Source organism: Dipodomys spectabilis, unplaced genomic scaffold (genome assembly GCF_019054845.1).
Source record: "Dipodomys spectabilis isolate Male_0828 unplaced genomic scaffold, ASM1905484v1 ptg000030l, whole genome shotgun sequence".
NCBI lineage: Eukaryota > Metazoa > Chordata > Mammalia > Rodentia > Heteromyidae > Dipodomys > Dipodomys spectabilis.
Genome location: NW_024870707.1, coordinates 9,684,682 through 9,703,084, shown reverse-complemented (window position 1 = coordinate 9,703,084; position 18,403 = coordinate 9,684,682). Strand labels below are relative to the sequence as shown.

At 52.2% G+C, this 18,403-nt stretch overlaps 1 protein-coding gene across 3 annotated transcripts; it reads right to left on the bottom strand.

Annotated features, from left to right (window-relative positions):
* Positions 1–381: 381 nt before the first annotated feature.
* Positions 382–16,608, bottom strand: Fermt3 (FERM domain containing kindlin 3). 3 transcript variants are annotated; one of them, XM_042675906.1, is made up of 15 exons: positions 16,518–16,608; positions 15,940–16,110; positions 13,487–13,720; positions 13,158–13,277; positions 12,908–13,076; positions 12,679–12,781; positions 4,030–4,137; positions 3,765–3,899; positions 3,640–3,689; positions 3,427–3,551; positions 3,229–3,335; positions 2,904–3,140; positions 2,552–2,676; positions 702–843; positions 382–576 (listed from the first exon to the last, which is right to left on the bottom strand). In XM_042675906.1, exons 2-15 carry the CDS (start codon positions 16,097–16,099, stop codon positions 397–399), a joined length of 1,995 nt encoding a protein of 664 aa, XP_042531840.1. In that variant the 5' UTR covers positions 16,100–16,110; positions 16,518–16,608; the 3' UTR covers positions 382–396. The 3 variants fall into 3 exon arrangements, with proteins under 3 accessions (XP_042531840.1, XP_042531841.1, XP_042531842.1); XM_042675907.1 differs by having other exon boundaries at positions 15,940–16,107; XM_042675908.1 differs by lacking the exon at positions 16,518–16,608 and adding an exon at positions 16,380–16,405 and having other exon boundaries at positions 15,940–16,107.
* Positions 16,609–18,403: the final 1,795 nt, after the last annotated feature.

Sequence of the window (18,403 nt, the reverse complement as noted above, 5' to 3'; positions counted from 1 at the left end):
GGCATGGCTCAAGTGGTAGAAAACTTGCCTAGCAAGCACAAGACCCTGGGTTCTATCCAAGTACTGTCAAACCAACCAATCTAAAAAAAGTCACAAGAGAAAAAAACGACTTTGAAACTGAGACTCCTCATCCTGTGCTCAGGGGTACAGAGAGATGGTGGGTGCAGGCCTTGGCCTCTAGAGAGGGAAGACAAGGGAAGAAGGGCTCTGTATCCTTCCTAGCTAGGAGGTTGCAGCAGAGTGGGGCCTGGCCAGGGCTCTGGTCTGCCAGTGACCGCAGCTGAAGGTGCCCAGCTTGGCACATGCCTGGGGGGAGGGGTCAGTGCAGCCCACTAGGTGTGGGCTCTGGAATGGCCACGAAAGGTTGTGAGCACGTCAGGGGCAACCTGGCTGTCCTTATAAGGCCTCATGGCCCCCAGTGAGCTGTAGGAAGAGATCCTCGTCCAGCTCCTCCCCACGGGCTCGCTCCCGGGTGGACAGGAAAATGTAGCCCCCGATGTATTCATGCACAATGCGGCAGCTGGCAGACACGCAGCTGAAGGCCACGTTGATGTGCTCGTCAAACTCGATGGCCACCTGCAGGTAGACGGTCAGAGGGCCGGTGGGCAGGTGAGATTAGGGGGCAGCCCTGCCCTGCCCTGGTAGAGCCTGGCTGGCCAGCTGTCCTGTCTGTCCCGTCGATCCCCTCCCCCAGGGCCCACCTGCCGGATGTCCCAGTTGACATTCCACTGGCGCATGTTACTGAAGCGCCAGGTCTTCACCACGTCGCCCATGGCCAAGTCGATTCGGATCAGTCGGTTGTTAGCAATGCCAAGGATCTCGTCTTTCCTGCTGCCCTTGAACCTGATCCCAGGAGGGATAGTGTGAGTGAGGCCGCCAAGCTGTGTGGCCCCCAGGAAGCACCCAGACAGCACACACAGCACAGGAAGCACCCAGACAATATGCACAGCACAGGAAGCACCCAGACAATATGCACAGCACTCCAAAACCAACTACGGCGAGGGAGATAGATCGTGTGCCTGCCCCAGCTCTGCCACACTCCCCAGCTGTGCCACCCTAAGCAGGTCATTTCCTTCATCTAGAAAGAATCATGGGTAGGGTGGTACATGCCTGTAATTCCAGTTCTTAGGAGGTTTTTGCAGGGAGCCCAGGCAAAAAGGAAGGGCGACCCTGACTCAGAGGCAAAATATTGCCCGGTGCTCCGCCTGTCATCCTAGGCTGAGATTTGAGGGCTGAGGTTCAAAACCAGTCTGCCCAGGAAATGAGATTCTTTTTTTTTTTTTTGGTCCGGTCGTGGGGCCTGAACTCTGGGCCTGGGTGCTGTCCCTCAGCTCTTCAGCTCAAGGCTAGCACTCTACCACTTGAGCCATAGCACCGCTTCCGTTTTTTTTCTTTTTGTTTATACGGTGCTGAGGAATCGAACCCAGGGCTTCAGGCATACAAGGCGAACGCTCTACCACTGAGCCACCGTCCCAGCCCCGGGGTATGAGACTCTTATCACTAATTTACCACCAGAAAACCAGAAGTGGCGCTGTGGCTCAAATGGTGAGTGCTAACCTTGAGTTCAAGTCCCATGATCAACAACAACCACAAAAAAAAAAAAAAAAAAATTAGCTGGGCACTGGTGTCTCATACCTATAATCTTAGCCATAGGTTGAGACCTGGAGGATCACAGTTTGAAGACTGATTCAAGCCAACAAAAAGCTTGATTTGAGGCATGGCTCAAGTGGTACAGTACCGGCTGAGAAAGAACACAAGGCTATGAGTTCAAGCTCTGGTACAAGAAAAAAAGGAGGGGGAAGGATAGAGGCATGACACATGGTGAAATGTTTGCCTATCTAGAGGCGTGTGCGTGTGTGTGTGTGTGTGTGTGTGTGTGTGTGTGTGTGTGTGTTTATATTTTTGCCAGTTCTAGGGCTTGAACTCAGGGCTTGGGTGCTGTTTCTGAGCTTTTGTGCCCAAAGCTAGTGCTTTGTCACTTTGTGCCATAATTTCATTTCTAGTTTTTTGGTGGCTAATTGGAGATAAGAGTCTCACAGACTTTCTTGCCCAGGCTGGCTTTACACTGTAATCCCTAAATCTCAGCCTCCTGAGTGGCTAGCATTACAGGTGTGTGCCCAGCTGAAGCCTATGTTCCAACACCAGTACTGCCAAAACCCACACAAAGTATTATATGGCTATTTCGGTGTCTCACAAGTCATCCATGTCTTTAGTAATTGTGTTTGTGTGATTTTTGTCATCGTCATCTTTGCCTCTCTCCTGTCGTGGGGATGAATAATGATGTGGCCTCCTTACACCAGCTCCATACCACAGGGCAGCTGACTGAGGCCCAGACAAGGAAGGCAGATTGAGACAGCACTGGCTTTCCTGCTTTGTCTCTTATATTAGTTATTGGGTGCAGAATTGGGAGGGGGGGTTGCATGCCTCAGTGTTCCCACTAACAGGGAAGTGGAAAGGATGAGGATCCTGTCTAGGACCCACTGTTAGGAAGCAAGCGTAAAGCAGCAGGCAGACAGGCCGGTGGCCAGGCAGGGCTGGGCTGCCCTCATACCTGACCATGACATAGGAAATGCCAAAGTCGGGCAGCGACTGCCAGGCCTGGATGAAACGCAGCTGGGCTTCGCTCAGTGACAGCTGGGCCACATTCTGGTGGGCTTCCAGGATCCGTGGAGTCAGCTGCAGGGCCATATTGGTGAGGGGCTGGTGGTGGCTCTCCAACCCCATCCTCAGAAGACAGGGCACTGAGCCCCAGGAAGGGCAGTGCCCACTGTGGTGACCATCCTCCCAGGGAGGTTTCGGGGGCACAGTAGAAGGGAAAAGAGAGCATGTGCTTTCCTAAGGAAGGCTCTGTGGAGATCTGGGGTCAAAGCTGTGGTTACTCCCACCCACATCCCCTCTGGCACCTGCTTGGCCTTGAACTTGCGCTGGAATCGGGGGGCAACGAGACCATGAGGGTTGAGGCTCTCAGCGGAGGCATCGGAGCCCTGGGGTTGGCTGCCGGATCCCCCGCCTCCGCCGGCCCGCTGCAGGTTGAGGAAGGCCAGTATGGCCTGCACCTCGCTGGCGTAGCTGCTGTCCGCCATGGTGCGGCCCTTGGCAGCCAGGCGGCAGCCAGCCATCCAGTGGGCATACTGCTGCTCCTGTAGCGGGAGACGGGAGTGAGGCTTGGAACCAGCCCTGGGGCCAGGCCCAGGCCCCACCCCTTGGCCACGCCCTCCCCAGCCTCACATCCTGGCACCGCAGGTAGATCTCGCTCATGCCCTCCGGTGAGGGCACCAGGAGTTTGATGCAGAACTTCTGGCTGGAGACGTTGACCTCGGGGACCACCTCACAGCCTGCAGGGAGAGGGGGGCAGTGGTCTACACAAGACGGGGAGGGCCGGCCCCACCAGATGTTCTTTGTCCCCTGGCTGTCCAGGCCTCTCACCCTTGAGGTTGAGCTGCTGAATGGGGTCCCCTGGAGCCTCTTCCTGACTCTTGTAGTACGAAAGCGTGGTCTCCTTGAATACCACCCAGTGCTGCCGGTAGCCCTTTAGAGTCAACTTCCGGGGCCTGATGGGGGAGGGGGTGGGGAGTAGGAGGTTTGGGGACTGTCTTTGTCCCTCTCTCCCCCACCATCCACACGGGGCCCCAAACCTACCGGAAGATTCGGAGATAGTCTTTGAGTTCTGGGATGGTGGTGAGGCTGTCCTAGGGGGAGGAGCGGAATCAAAGAGTGCCCCATGTTGAGCCCCACGCTCAACCTCAGACAGGGTGTCTCCTCACCAGCACGTCTGTGGGGGCCGAGCCCTCCAGCTTCACCTCCAGGTTGCTCAGGGCTGCATCCAGGTCATCCAAGCCCTGGTCAGAGCTGGCTGGCTCCCCCATAGCCCCACTCTGGGACAGCTTGTTGATGTGGTACTGGGGGTGCATGGTCAGGAGAGGCTGAGTGCACCCATCCAGCCCCTAATGGTGCCCCAGCCTGGGCTTTGCCTCCCCCCACCCAGGGCTCTTCCTGCCAGAGTCCCGCTGTCCTGGGATGCCGGGGCACCTGCAGGGCTGCAAACACCATCATCTCCTCCTCCGTGCAGTCGATCTCCTCCAGCAGCAGGTCCCAGCGAGCTTGCTCGTACAGCTGCGTCAGCCGCACCGGGTCTGTCTGCAACAACCAGGGGGTGGAGGGGGCAGGCTGGTCAGATCATCTGGTCTGGACACCCAGGCTGTGGCCCCACCCCACCCAGCTACCAGTCCTCTGGTGCCCAAGCAGGCACCAGTGTTTTCTCCTCTGTTGTGTATTGCTCATTATCCATGATACAACTCAGCAGGAAATGGCTTCCCTGGGGCAGCTCGCCAGCCCTCACCCAAGGGGCTATAAGGTATAAGAAGGATGCAATTAAGCCGGGCGCTGGTGGCTCACACCTGTAATCCTAGCTACTCAGGAGGCTGAGATCTGAGGATCACGGTTCAAAGCCAGCCCGGGCAGGAAAGACTGTGAGACTCCTATCTCCAATAAACCACCAGAAAACCGGAAGTGGCGCTGTAGCTCAAGCGGTAGAGCGCTCGCCTTGAGCTGAAGAGCTGAAGGACAGCGCCCAGGCCCAGAGTTCAAGCCCCACAACCGACCAAAAAAATAAAAAAGAAGGATGCAATCAGGAAAGGCTTCTCTGAGGAGGTAGCTTGTTAAGCAGCACCCTAGAGGGGGATAAGGGGCCACTAGAGGGGAAGGAAGATAGAAGAGGAATCTAGGGAGAAGGAACAAAGAAGGTAAAGGCAAAAAGGGGTCCTAGTTACCCAGAGAAGTATGTCCTATGTCTCACCCAAAATAAAGACACTTAAAAAAAAGGAGGGGGGTGGGTGCAGGGGAACTGGGAATGTAGTTTAGTAGCAGAGTGCTTGCCTAGCATGCATGAAGCCCTGGGTTTGATTCATTCCTCAGTACCACATAAGCAGAAAAAGCCAGAAGTGGTGCTGTGGCTCAAGTGGTACAGCGCTAGCCTCAAGCAGAAGCTCAAAGGACAGTGCCCAGACCCTGAGTTCAAGCCCCAGGACTGGCAAAAAAAAAAAAAGTCCAGGTGCTGGTGGCTCACATCTGTAATCCTAGCTATTCAGGAGGCAGAGATCTGAGGATCACAGTTCAAAGCCAGCCTGGGCAGGAAAGTCTGTGAGAAGCTGGGCGCCAGTAGCTCACATCTGTAATCCTAGCTACTCAGGAGACTGAGCTCTGAGGATCAAGGTTCAAAGCCAGACCAGGCAGGAAACTCCGTGAAACTTTTTTTTTTTTTTTTTTGAGTCCGGTTGTGGGGCCTGAACTCTGGGCCTGGGCACTCCCTCAGCTCTTCAGCTCAAGCCTAGCGCTCTACCACTGGAGCCACAGCGCCACTTCCAGCTTTTTTTTTTTCTTTCTGCTTATGTGGTGCTGAGGAACTGAACCCAGGGCCTCAGGCATGCAAGGCAAGCGCTCTACCACTAAGCCACCTTCCCAGCCCACTCCGTGAAAACTCTTTTTTTTTTTTTTGTCGGCTGTGGGGCTTGAACTCTGGGCCTGGGCGCTGTCCCTCAGCTCTTCAGCTCAAGGCGAGCGCTCTACCACTTGAGCTACAGCGCCACTTCCGGTTTTCTGGAGGTTTATTGGAGATAAGAATCTCACGGTCTCTCCTGCCCGGGCTGGCTTTGAACCGCGATCCTCAGATCTCAGCCTCCTGAGTAGCTAGGATTACAGGCGTGAGCCACTAGCGCCCAGCTTCTGTGAAACTCTTTTTTTTTTTTTTGTTGGTCATGGGGCTTGAACTCTGGGCCTGGGCGCTGTCCCTCAGCTCTTCAGCTCAAGGAGAGCGCTCTACCACTTGAGCTACAGCACCACTTCCGGTTTTCTGGTGGTTTATTGTAGATAGGAGTCTCACGGGTCTCTCCTGCCCGGGCTGGCTTTGAACCGTGATCCTCAGATCTCAGCCTCCTGAGTAGCTAGGATTACAGGCGTGAGCCACCAGCGCCCGGCCCGTGAAACTCTTATGTCCAATAAACCACCAGAAAACTGGAAGTGGCTCTGTAGTTCAAGTGGTAGTGTGCTAGCCTTGAGCTGTAGAGCTGAGGGACGGTGCCCAGGCCCAGAGTTCAAGCCCCATGACTGACAAAAAAAAAAAAAAAAAAAAGAAGCCGGGCACCAGTGGCTCACACCTGTAATCCTAGCTACTCAGGAAACTGAGATCTAAGGAGCACAGTTCAAAGCCAGACCAGGCAGGAAACTCTGTGAAACTCTTATCTCCAATAAAACACTAGAAAACTGGAAGTGGCGCTGTGGCTCAAGTGGTAGAGCACTCGCCTTGAGCTGAAGAGCACAGGGACAGCGCCCAGGCCCAGAGTTCAAGCACAACTGACAAAAAAAAAGAAGTCTGTGAGATGCTTATCTCCAATGAACCATCAGAAAACCGGAAGTGGTGCTGTGGCTCAAGTGGTAGAATGCTAGCCCTGGGCTGAAGAGCTCACAGACAGTGCCCAGGCCCAGAGTTCAAGCCCCACAACCAAAAAAAAAAAAAGGACAACTTCAAGACCACAGTAGCAGGTAGGATGCAGAGGCGCCAGGACAGCAGAAGGCAAGTACAGGAAGAACCCAGATCAGCAAGAACTCAGATTGGGTAAAAGGCAGCCATTCGCGTGGCCAAGCCCAAAGGAAGTCTCCAGCTTGAATCTTCTGAATGAGAAGCCTGGGTGGGCTGGAGTGAGGGCTGGAGAAAGTCTGCAAAAGGATCAGGTCCAGAATTGGCACATTTTAGCAAAGCTGCTGGCCTAAACCACAGAGACCCAGACAGGGTAAAAAAAAAAAGCTCCGAGGAGCCAGGCACAGATATCTGACACCTGTGATCCTAAGTGCTCAGGAGGCTGAGACCAGAGGATCATAGTTTGAAGCCAGTGTAGGCAGGAAAGTCCAAGAGATGCTTATTTCCAATCAACCACAAAAAAGCTCAAATAGTAGAGCCCTAGCTTTGAGCTGAAAAAGCTCAGAGACAGCACCCAGGCCCTGAGTTCACACCTCAGCACAAGCACCAAAAAAAAAAAAGAAAAAAAGAGGATATCAAAATGACTAACAGGCAGTGGAAAAGGGTGGACGGTGTTAGTCACTGGGGAAATGTAAATTACAACCAGAGGAAAAGCTGACTGCTGGATTGGTGTGGGAGGGCAAAGAGATAGACACCAACCAACTTTCTGAAGCAGCGAAATGTTCAAACATGGATATAATGATTGCACAGTGGCGCACATTTACTAAGAATAACCAAACTGAACATTTACAGCATAGGATGTGAGTTAAATGTCAAGGAATCTCTTCAAGCAAACAGCCAGGCCTGGTAGTAAACCACTATGATCTCAGCACTTGGGTAGCTGAGGCAGGAGGTTCATGAGATTGAGGCCAGCCTAGGCCATATAGTGATACACTGTGTTAAAGAATCAAAACTGTTATGGAGCTGGGCACCACCAGCTCACACCTATAATCTTAGCTACTCAGGAGGCTGAGATCTGAGGACCATGGTTCAAAGCCAGCCCAGGCAGCAAAGTCCATGAGACTCTGATCTCCAATTAACCACTAAAAAGCTAGAAGTGGAGCTGTGGCTCAAGTGTAAGGTCCTGAGGTCAAGCCACAGTAGTGGCAGAAAACCAAACCCAAACCCAAAGAGAAGTACATTCATATCATCATCCAGACTCCTGATCTACGCATCCCCAATCTGAGGACTGAGCCAGCCATAGATTAAAGAAAAAAAAAATCTATGCCAGCTCTGAATATGAGCAGATATTTTTTCTTGTCATTGTTTCCTAAATAACAGAGTATAAAAACTATCTTCAAGCCAGGCGCTGGTGGCTCACACCTGTAATCCTAGCTACTCAGAAGGCTGAGATTTGAAGATCACGGTTCAAAGCCAGCCCAGGCAGGAAAACTCTATGAGATTCTTATCTCCAATACACCACCAGAAAACCGGAAGTGGTGCTGTGGCTCAAGTGGTAGCGCTCTTGCCTTGAGCTGAAGAGCTGAGGGACAGCGCCCAGGCCCAGAGTTCAAGCCCCACGACCGACAAAACAACAACAACAACCAAGAATTATCTTCATAGCTTGAACATTGGACTGGGTGTTCTAAGAAATTCAGAGATGGTTTAAAGTACAAGAGACAGAAACTTCCAGGCAGGGAAGATCAGAACTGGCTGATGGTGTCAGACCCCACCTTACTCTAGGGGTGTCTGCAACTCCCCAACTACAAGACCCCCCCAAGAAAAGTTTCATATCCCCCCCAAATTCTTTTTTAACAAATATAAGGAAAGGTCATGTCAGTTATATGCAAATATCACACCTTTAGTACCTTTAAATTTTATGTTTTTGTGGTACTGGGGACTGAACCCAGGGTCTCATACATGCTGGAAGGGACTGATCCCACCCCCTAAGCTACAGCCCCCCCAATCTTTTTTTTTTTTGTGTGTGTGTGTGTGTGTGTGTGTGCTGATCCTGGGGCTTGAACTCAGCATCTGGGCACCGTCCTGAGTTTTTTTTTGCTCAAGGCTAGTGCTCTAGCACTTGAGCCACAGCACCACTTCTAACTCTTTGGAAGTTCATTGGAGATAAAAGTCTCATGGAGGGCTGGAAAGGTGGCTCAGTGGTAGAGTGCTTGCTTTGCATGCATGAGGCCCTGGATTCGATTCCTTAGCACCACATACGCAAAAAAAAAAAGTCTCATGGACTTTCCTGACCAGATTGGCTTTGAACCACGAGCCTCAGCTCTCAGCCTCCTGAGTAGCTAGGATTATAGACGTACCACACCAGCTTGTGGCCATCCCCAGTCCTTTGGACAGGGCCTTGGTAGGTTGCCCAGGCTGGCCTCAACTTGTGATCCTCTTGCAACAGTATCTCTCTCCATGAGTGCCCCGATCATTTTTGTACTAAATTTGTATTAAAGGTTTTTTTATGTGTGCCAGTACCTCGGCTTGAATTCAGGGCCACACCTCATGCTTGCTTGGTTTGCTACATTAGCTGGCATTCTACCATTTGATGCCACCTCCAGCTCTACTTTTCACTAGTTAATTGGTACTGGATTCTCAAGGATTTTTCTGACTGGCTGACTTTGAACCTTGATCTTCTAGACCTCAGCTTCCCGAGTAGCAAGGATTACAAGTGCTCAGTTATAAATTTAAGAGCTTTAAAAGCAACACTCAGAAAGCAAGCACTCTCAGAATTTAAAAACAAATAAACAAGCCAGTTGCTGGTGGCTCATGCCTGTAATCTTAGCTACTCAGGAGGCTGAGATCTGAGGATTGTGGTTCAAAGCCAACCCGGGCAGGAAAGTCCGTGAGATCTTTTTTTTTTTTTTTTTTTTGGTCGGTCGTGGGGCCTGAACTCTGGGCCTGGGCACTGTCCCTCAGCTCTTCAGCTCAAGGCTAACGCTCTACCACTTGAGCCATAGCACCACTTCCGGCTTTTTTCTGCTTATGTGGTGCTGAGGAATCGAACCCAGGGCCTCAGGCATGCAAGGCAAGCACTCTATCACTGAGTTACCTTCCCAGCCCAGTCCGTGAGATCTTATCTCCAATAAACCACCAGAAAACCCAAAGTAGCGCTGTGGCTCAAGTGGTAGAGCATTGGCCTTGAACTGAATTGCTGAGGGACAGCACCTAGGCCCAGAGTTCAACCATAACCAACAACAAAAACAAAACAAAACAAAAACTACCACCAACAACAAAGAATAAACTACAATTGATGAGAAGAAAAGTTCAAAAAGTATTTTGGAAGATAAATTTTAAAAAACCCAAAAACTTCCAAAGCCCAGCGCCAGTGGTTCACGCCTGTAATCCTTAGCTGCTGAGATCTGAGGATGGCTGTTCAAAGCCAGCCCAGGCAGAACATCCATGAGACTCTTATCTCCAATTAACCACCAGAAAACTGGAAGTGGCGCTGTGGCTCAAGTGGTAGAGCGCTAGCCTTGAGCAAAAGAGCTCAGGGACAGCGCACAAGCCATGAGTTCAAGCTCCATGACTGAAAGTAGAATAAAAACACAAAGAGCTGCTAGGCACTGGTGAATCATGCCTGTAATCTTAGCTACTCAGAAGCCTGAGATCTGAGGATCATGGTTCAAAGCCAGCCAGGGCAGAAAACTCAATCTTATTTCCAATGAAGCATCAATAAAACTGGAAGTAGAGCTGTGGCTCAAGTGGTAAAGCACTAACCTTGAGGAAAAAAAAAAAAAAAGCTTAGGGATAATGTTCAGGTCCCAAGTTCCAGCACAAAGAAAACAAAACAAAACAAAAAACTCACAAAGCTGAAAAATAAGAAACAAAAGACTCTTACTTCCAAGAAACCACAATAAAACCGGAAGTGGTACTGTGGCTCAAGTGGTAGAGCACTTGCCTTGAGCTGAAGAGCTCAGGGACAGCACCCAGGCCCAGAGTTCAAGCCCCACAATCAGCCAGAAAAAAAAAAAAATGGACTAAGATGTAAAGGGAAAGTGATTGCCACTGGGTGTGGAATGTCTTTGGTCATGATAAAAATGTCCTCAAGTTTGGTGGTGATAGTTACACAGTTCTAGGAACATTTCAAAAATGGTTGGGTGCTGGCTCATGCCTATAATCCCAGCTCTTCAGGAGGCTGAGATCTGAGGATCATGGTTCAAAGCTAGCCCAGGCAGGAAAATCCATGAAACTCTCATCTCCAATAAACCACCAAAAAAACTGGAAGTTGGAGCTGTGGCTCAAGTGGTAGAATGCCAGCCTTGAGCACAAAAGTGCAGGGACAGCACCAAAGACTCTGAGCTCAAGCCCCAGGACTAGCACTAAATAAGTATATAAATATATACATAAAGAAATAAAATCATAAAAGAAAGAAAAACCAACCTATAGTATATTGCAAAATGATCGGAATAGTATAAAGTTCCAAAGACATAAAAACAACTCATGAGCTATACGCTGGTGTCTCACATCTATAATCCTAAGTACTCAGGAAGCTAAGATCCGAAGATTGCAGTTGGAAGCCAGCCAGGGCAGGAAAGTCCATGAGACTCTTCTCCAATTAATCAGCAAAAAAACAGAAAATGAAGCTGTATATCAAGAAGCAGAGCATGCCAGGTGCCAGCGGCTCATACCTGTAATCCTTGCTACTTGCGATGGTGAGTTGGAGGCCTGTTAGTCCCCTGTGATTAGAGCTAAGGAAGAAATTTCTGAGCAGAAGGTTATACAGTGGGAGATGCCAAGAGCCTAAGGTGGTGTTTAAATGCATAAAACGCAAGATTCAAGATTACCAGGAGGAAGACAAGAGATAGGGAAAGCCCAGAGAGCAGCCTAGAGCTCTCCAATCAGCAGCTGAGTTCTAGCTCCAGTAGTGACGTACACGTATCACACACACACACACACACACTAAGAACTGGGTGGAAAGGGACAATGGGACAGAAAGCATTGAAGCCAGGGTCACCTCAGAGGCTGGTGGATGGGGACAGAAGACACCTGGGCAGGTTTGGCAGGCGGAGTTGAAGAACACCTAAGGAAAGCTTCCAGCAGTGCAAGTGCCCAGCAGACAGCCATGTCTAGATGTTTTACAGAGATCTGGGGTCACAGGAGGAACGAGAGGCTGGGGCAGTGAAGGAGACAGATGCACAGAGCTTACCATTGCTACTGGTGGCAGTGGATGGCAGCCAGACAGACAGACAGGGTCCCCTGGGGCCACCCTAAAAGCCCCTTCCTCACTATCACTGCCTCTCAGGTCCAGTTGCTGTCCCTCCAGGGAGCCTTCCTGGGCCACAGGCTTCCTTTCCCCCAGAGCCTCAGACTCCAGGGTCCTTGGTCAAATAAACCTTTGCTTTATTTATTTATTTGTTTGTTTGTTTATTTGCCAGTCATGGAGCTTGAACTCAGGGCCTGGTCACTGTCTGTGAGCTTTTGCTCAAGGTGAGCGCTCTACCATAGTGCCACTTCTGGCTTTTTCTGTAAATGTGGTGCTGAGGAATCAAACCCAGGGCTTCATGCATGCTAGGCAAGCAGTCTACCACTAAGCCACATTCCCAGCCCTAAACCTTTGCTCTTTTTTTTTTTTTTTTGTCGGTCTTGGGGCTTGAACTCTGGGCCTGGGCGCTGTCCCTCAGCTCTTCAGCTCAAGGCGAGCACTCTACCACTTGAGCTACAGTGCCACTTCCGTTTTCTGGTGGTTTATTGGAGATAGGAGTCTCACGGTCTCTCCTGCCTGGGCTGGCTTTGAACCGCGATCCTCAGCAAAGGCTAACCTTTGCTCTTTATAAATCATTTGGTCCCAGGTATTTTGTTACAGCAACTCAAAATGGACTAAGATGTAAACGGAAAGTGATTGCTACTGTGTGTGGGGGGGTCTTTTCTCTTGATAAAAATGTTATAGCCGGGCGCTGGTGGCTCACGCCTGTAATCCTAGCTACTCAGGAGGCTGAGATCTGAGGATCAGGGTTCAAAGTCAGCCCGGGCAGGAAAGTACGTGAGACGCCTATCTCCAATAAAAACTACTAGAAAACTGGAACTGGCGCTGTGGCTCAAGTGGTAGAGCGCTTGCCTTGAGCTGAAGAGCTGAGGGACAGCGCCCAGGCCCAGAGTTTAAGCCCCACAACCAACCAAAAAAAAAAAGTTCTAAAGTTTGGTGGTCATAGTGCTCCTCAGGTGGCTCCAGAGGCCCCTCTCCCCCTCCCCCCTCCCCCTCCCCCCTTGCCCCCACCACCTACCTTGGGGTCCAGGTCAAAGAAGCTGTAGTACTTGAAGCGCAGCCAGAGCGTGTCCCCCGCCTTGATGTTCTGCTGCATGAGGCAGCGCGAGGAGTCCAGCCATCTAAACCATGCATAGGCAGGTGTGAGCATTGGGGGCCATGAGGGGGGCAGGGACTGTGCACACACAGGTAGGGCCTGGAAGCCTGGGGGTGGGGAATACAGGGAGAGCCAGGAATGCGCCGCACACCTGCTATGGAGCTGCGTCTTGTCAGCCAGGGAGCCAGGCCGGGGCAGGCGCTGCAGCAGGAGTGGGTCTGGTGGCGGCTGTGGCCGGCTCAGCATGCGGTAGCAGGCCTCCGTCTGCTCGCTGTCCGAGAAGTGAGCTGGCATTCCTCTATACAAAGCAGGGGCCATGCCTGCAGGCAGGTAGGGAGAAGTCAGGTCTGTCCCCAGCCTGGGGCTCGATCCTAGCCCTAGCTTGGCCCAGTCATGCTCACCCCCAGCCAGGACGACCTTGGTCAAGTCATAGATCTCTTCCTCTGGCTCTTTCTCCTTCTTCTTCTTCTCCTTCTTCTCAGGAGCCCGCAGCAGAGACAGCTCCTCAGGGTGCCGGATGCCTGAGGGCAGTGGGGCCCCAGTACTCCCTGAGGTCCTGCCCTGCGAGTGATCTCCCATGTCACCCCTCAACACCTCAGGGGTAGGTTCATAGCCTTGCCCATTTAAACAGGACAGGTGACAATAAGGACAGGTGACCGGCTGGGCCTGGCAAGGGTGGGGACTTGAGCCTACCAGAGGATGGTGGGTTGAAGCCCATCCAGCTACTCACTGAGCAGGCGGCAGATGGCGGCCACAGACTGGAAGAGGGGCTTGGAGAAGCTGGCGCGCAGGCGCAATGCACAGCGGTTAGGCAACCGCAGGATGACCGGCCTGTGCTGTGGCCCAAAGAAGAGGCGAGCGTCAGCCAGGATTCCGTACTTGTCCAGTGTCCAGTGGGTCTGTAGCAGCCATCGTCTCTTCTGCTCCCACCAAATGGCATGATCAGACCAGTCCTGCTTTCGATCTGGAGGGAAAGAAATGGGGGTACATATCAGCCTTGGGGGCAGGGAGGCTCCACCAGCCTGCTCCTCTTTCTACCCAGACAGCACATCCCAGGATCATGAGAAAACACATGGCTCTTTGCTACCTGAACCTTGCTGGTTCTTCTGGGCTCAATCTTTACATCACTCCCTGGAGGTGCCCCCTAACCCAGAATCTGGGTGACCCAATCTTGAAGGCCCTATCTTTTTTTTTTTTTCATTGTGAAAATACTGTACAGGAGTTACAATTACATACAATTACATGGGCAAGATAATGAGTACATTTCTTATCAAGCAGCATTGTTGCCTCCTCCTTTGTTTCCCCTTCCTATCCGTTCCTATCTCCCCCTTCCCCCCCCCCCCCCCCCCCGCTCCCCTGAAGGCCCTATCTTGGCCCTTCACCCATTGGGGCTGGGGCTGCCTTTGTACAGCACCTGCTATGTCCTCCAGGGCTGATGCTCTCTCTTGAGGCAGACTATGTCTGTATCTTCTCAGAGCCTGGAATTTGCCCAGCAAGGAGCAGCAAGCACTGTAAACATTGACTACTTTCTAGCTGGGTGACCTTGAGCAAGACGCTTTGCCTCTTTGAGCCTCAGATTGTGTGTGTATGTGAGTGGGGGGGAGGGTACTAGGTTTTGAACTCAGGGCCTGGGCACTGTCCCTTAGCTTTTTTGCTCAAGCCTGGCATTCTACCTCTTGAACCACAGCTCCATTTCTGGCTTTTTTTTTTTTGCTAGTTAATCGAAGATAAGAGTCTCACAGACTTTCCTGTGCAGGTGCTTTGACCTCAGTTTCCTAAGTAGCTAGGATTACAGGCATGAGCCACTGGTGTCCAGCTAGGACTTGTCTTTTTTTTTTTGCCAGTTGTGGGGCCTGAACTCTGGGCCTGGGCACTGTCCCTCAGCTCTTCAGCTCAAGGTGAACACTCTACCACTTTAGCCACAGCACCACTTCCAGCCTTTTCTGCTTATGTAGTGCTGAGGAATCAAACCCAGGGCCTCATGCATGCAAGGCAAGCACTCTGCCACTGAGCCACTTTCCCAGCCCTAGGGCTTGTCTGAAGTGGCAGTTTCCTTGGCCTCGCTACCCAGGGAGCTGTCCCTGTTTGAGTGCCAGCCCTCAGTGGTAGCCCTGATTAGACATTCGCTCAGTCATACGCTAGGTGGTAGAGACCGAACTGGCTGAACCCCAACATCTAATGTACTTAAGAGCGACTAGGAGTAGGAGTGTGGGGAGACTGTTCCCACTGCAGGACCTCAAGCTGGATAGACCTGCTGGGAGGGGCATCCCAGTGATGGAGCAGGGGAGGCTCCATGTCCAGGACTTGCAGTAACCACGTGCAGCGCCCTGGGACCAATCAGTCCTTAAACTCGAGTCCTGGCTTGGCCCAGGTCTCACGCGGGCTCTGACACCGGCTCTGTCTGACACCCTCTGCTCCCACTTCTCCTTTCACAGCCTCTTCAGGCCCCTAGGCCTCTGCCGTGTGACCAGGGACGTATCTTAGGGACAGGGCTAGCCAGTTAGACTCCGTTGCTCCTGGGCTGTAGCCATGGTAGGCTGGCCACATCTAGGAAGTCTGTTCCCCATGTGTAGCCTAGGATCCAAGCTCCTGACTGAATTCTTTGGGACTGGCTTCTGCCCCCTGCCCCCTCTTCCACCCCCCGCACGGCCCGCACTCTCTTATCAAGTTATGCCTGCCATCCTCCCAGGAAGTGGCAGCCCCCACTGTGGCAGGAAAGGACAATGAGAAGCCCCCCTATCGCTGGTCCCCCATATCTCCACCAGTGACACCGCAGGCAGCCCTGGTGCTGTAACTTCCTGTGGGGGCAGGGCCTGCCTACCCCAGGCTCGTCACCAGCCTGTGGGCCTTTGCCTAGGAGGAAGTGTGGGAGCAAGCCTCAGTCCCCTAGGCCTCCCCAGGCTTCGCCTCTGGTCTCAGGAGCCTGACCTGGGCCTTGGCCCTGGCAAGCCGTCCTCTGCTGCCTGTATAAGTGTGTGCACGGAGGAGCGAGTTCTGGCTGCTCTTTGGGGAACCAGAAGTAGAACCTCTGGAGTGGGAGGAAGGGAGGCAGGGAAATGGAACCAAATGATTAAGCTGATGACTGAGTCACTGTGACACAGCATGGTCAGCTGTGCAGGAGTGATGGCCCAGAAGTGCCATTGGTACCCGTTAGTCCCAGTGCCATGTGCAGTACAGACTCACTGATCTCTTCCACGATCTTCAGCAACACCCCTCCAATGTGCGATTCTCCTGTGACCCGGAGGGTCACTGACTGAGCCTCGGGGTCCTCCTCGCCCACGAATACCCGTAGCTCCCAAGATGAGTCAATGTAGTCCCCGGAGGCTGTCTTCATGCCCGCCATGGCTGCTTCTGCTGGAGGGAGGGGGTGGGCAGTGCTTCAGCCTGATCGCTTCCCAGGTTTAAGGGGGAGCCCCACGGTGCTGGGGCACATGGCTGGCAGAGAGCAAGCCCATGGACAAGGTGGCACTGCGGTAATCTGAGCCAACCACAGACCCTTGCTGTTGGGGTGCTGTGAAGGCCTCCTTGGAGACCATGTTGTCTAGGTTGTGCCCACCTGCTCCATGCCAAAGCTCAGCCTAACCCCGGAACTGTACCCCACCAAAAGCTTGGTGCAGACCCACCCTACCAGGGTGAACTTAGCTCAACACCGAGGCCTACAGAAGCTGGTAGGAAGAATGGCTACCTCCTGTGGAGAAGCAGGTTGGGCAGGGGCTGCAGGCAGCCCAGGGGAAATGGGTCCAGGGTCTGGTTGAGCTTACCTTGCCTGCAACGGGGAGGGGCTGCAGGTAGTGCTGGAGGCCCACCAGCCCTGGCCCGGCTGCACACCTGCACCCAGAAGACTGGGTTCCTCTGCTCAGAGCTTCCCTTATTGTACAGGGCAGGGCTGGCCCCACCCCAGGGTGGGCTGGCGCTGGGTGCAGGAAGTACAGCCAGCAGAGGGCTCTGGGGGGGCCCCTCCTGCCTTTGGCCCCAGTGCTCAGGAAGTGAGGGACCCAGCAGCACAAAGATGTGTCCAATTTGAATAGAGGCACTCCAATGTTAGGGGTTGATTGCCTCCATAGGAGGCATCCCCGACCTCCATCAACTTAGGACCTCCAGTCAGACGTGCTCAAGCCCCAGCTGTCCTACTGACCAAAGACACTGCCCTACCCTCACCCAGGGAAACAAGTTAACTGTTTGGGTGAGTTTGGGTGTGTGCCAGTACTGGGGTTTGGATGCTTTTTTCTGTGTGTGTGTGTATGCCAGTCTTAGGGCTTGAACTCAAGGCCTGGGCACTATCCTTGGGCCTTTTTTTTTTTTAACAAATTTTTAAAATTTTTTATTTTTACTCAGTTGTGGGGCATGAACTCTGGGCCTAGGGGCTGTCCATGAGCTCTTCAGCTCAAGGCTAGTGCTCTACCACTTGAGCCACAGTGCCACTTCCAGCTTTTTCTGCTATGTAGTGCTGGGGAAGCAAACCCAGGGCCTCCTCCTTCCCAGCCTATCCCTGGGCTTTTTTGCTCAATTTTAGTGCTCTATAACTTCAGTCACGGCTCTACTTTTTCTTTTGATAGTTAATTGGAGATGAGTCTTCAGGATTTACTGTCTCTGGGCAGGCTTCAAACTGTGATCCTCAGATCTCAGCCTCCTGAGTAGCTTACACCTGTAAGGCATGAGTAACCCATTCACAGCTACAAGATGCCTCCCTTTCCTCCTATCATGAGCCTTGCAATCTCCAGCTCAGGTGTACTAGAGGGCCTGGATGGCCCAAAGCCTTCCTGCATCAGGACACAAGCTTCAGGAGAGCAAGACCTGTTTGTCAACAGCTAAGCAAAAATACATCCTTCTCAGTAAGAGAACTTGGGCTGAGGGCAGAGGCTTAAGTCACAGTAGTAGTCCCTGGTGGAGAACAAGTCATACCCCCAGGGGAAAAAGTCATTATGCAAACCCAGGGTGGCAGGAAATACAGCCTGCTGCTGGCCTCAGCATCTTGCTTGCCAGGGATGTGGCCCTGCAGGAGCGAAGGCGGAAGATACTACCCACAAGCTTCCTCAGGCACAAAGGGCTTTAGGGCAGGCTCACTGCAAATCCAAAGCAAGCTAAAACCTAGCACTCAAAACAACAGCAGTGGGGCTGGAAGGGTACTCAGTGGTAGAGTGCTTGCCTCGCATGCGTGAGGCCCTGGGTTCGATTCTTCAGCACCACATAAGCAGAAAAAGCCAAAGTGGCTCAAGTGGTAGGGTGCTAGCCTTGAGATGAAGAGATGAGGGACAGTGCCCAGGCTGAGTTCAGGCCCCACGACTGACAGAAGAAACAAAACAACAGCAGTGAAACTGAAAATTTAAGATCTAAGATCCAACTCCTACACTGCCAGGTCAGACTATCCCTTCTGATTTTTTTTTTGTGCCAGTCCTGGGGCTTGAACACAGCTGCTGAGCTCTTGTGTTTAAGGCTAGCATCTTACCACTTGACCCACAGCTCCACTTGTAGTTTTTTGGAAGTTCATTGAAGAAGCTCATGGACTTTCCTGCCTAGGCTGGCTTTGAACTGTAATCCTTAAGACTTCAGCCTCCTATATGTAGCAAGGATTACAGATGTGAGCACCCAGCTCTTCTGACCCATTTTGATTAAGTTGGATCTATGACACAAATCTAGCTGGTTTGAC

What these genes read in the sequence shown, in the direction of transcription:
- Fermt3 (XM_042675906.1), bottom strand. Translation starts at nt 16,099, where the DNA reads ATGGCGGGCATGAAGACAGCCTCCGGGGACTACATTGACTCATCTTGG. An exon ending in TCTACCTGCGGTGCCAGGAT is followed by an intron (nt 3,141 to 3,228) that starts GTGAGGCTGGGG and finishes CTCCCGCTACAG; the next exon opens with GAGCAGCAGTATGCCCACTG. An exon ending in ATTTCCTATGTCATGGTCAG is followed by an intron (nt 844 to 2,551) that starts GTATGAGGGCAG and finishes TCCTGGGATCAG; the next exon opens with GTTCAAGGGCAGCAGGAAAG.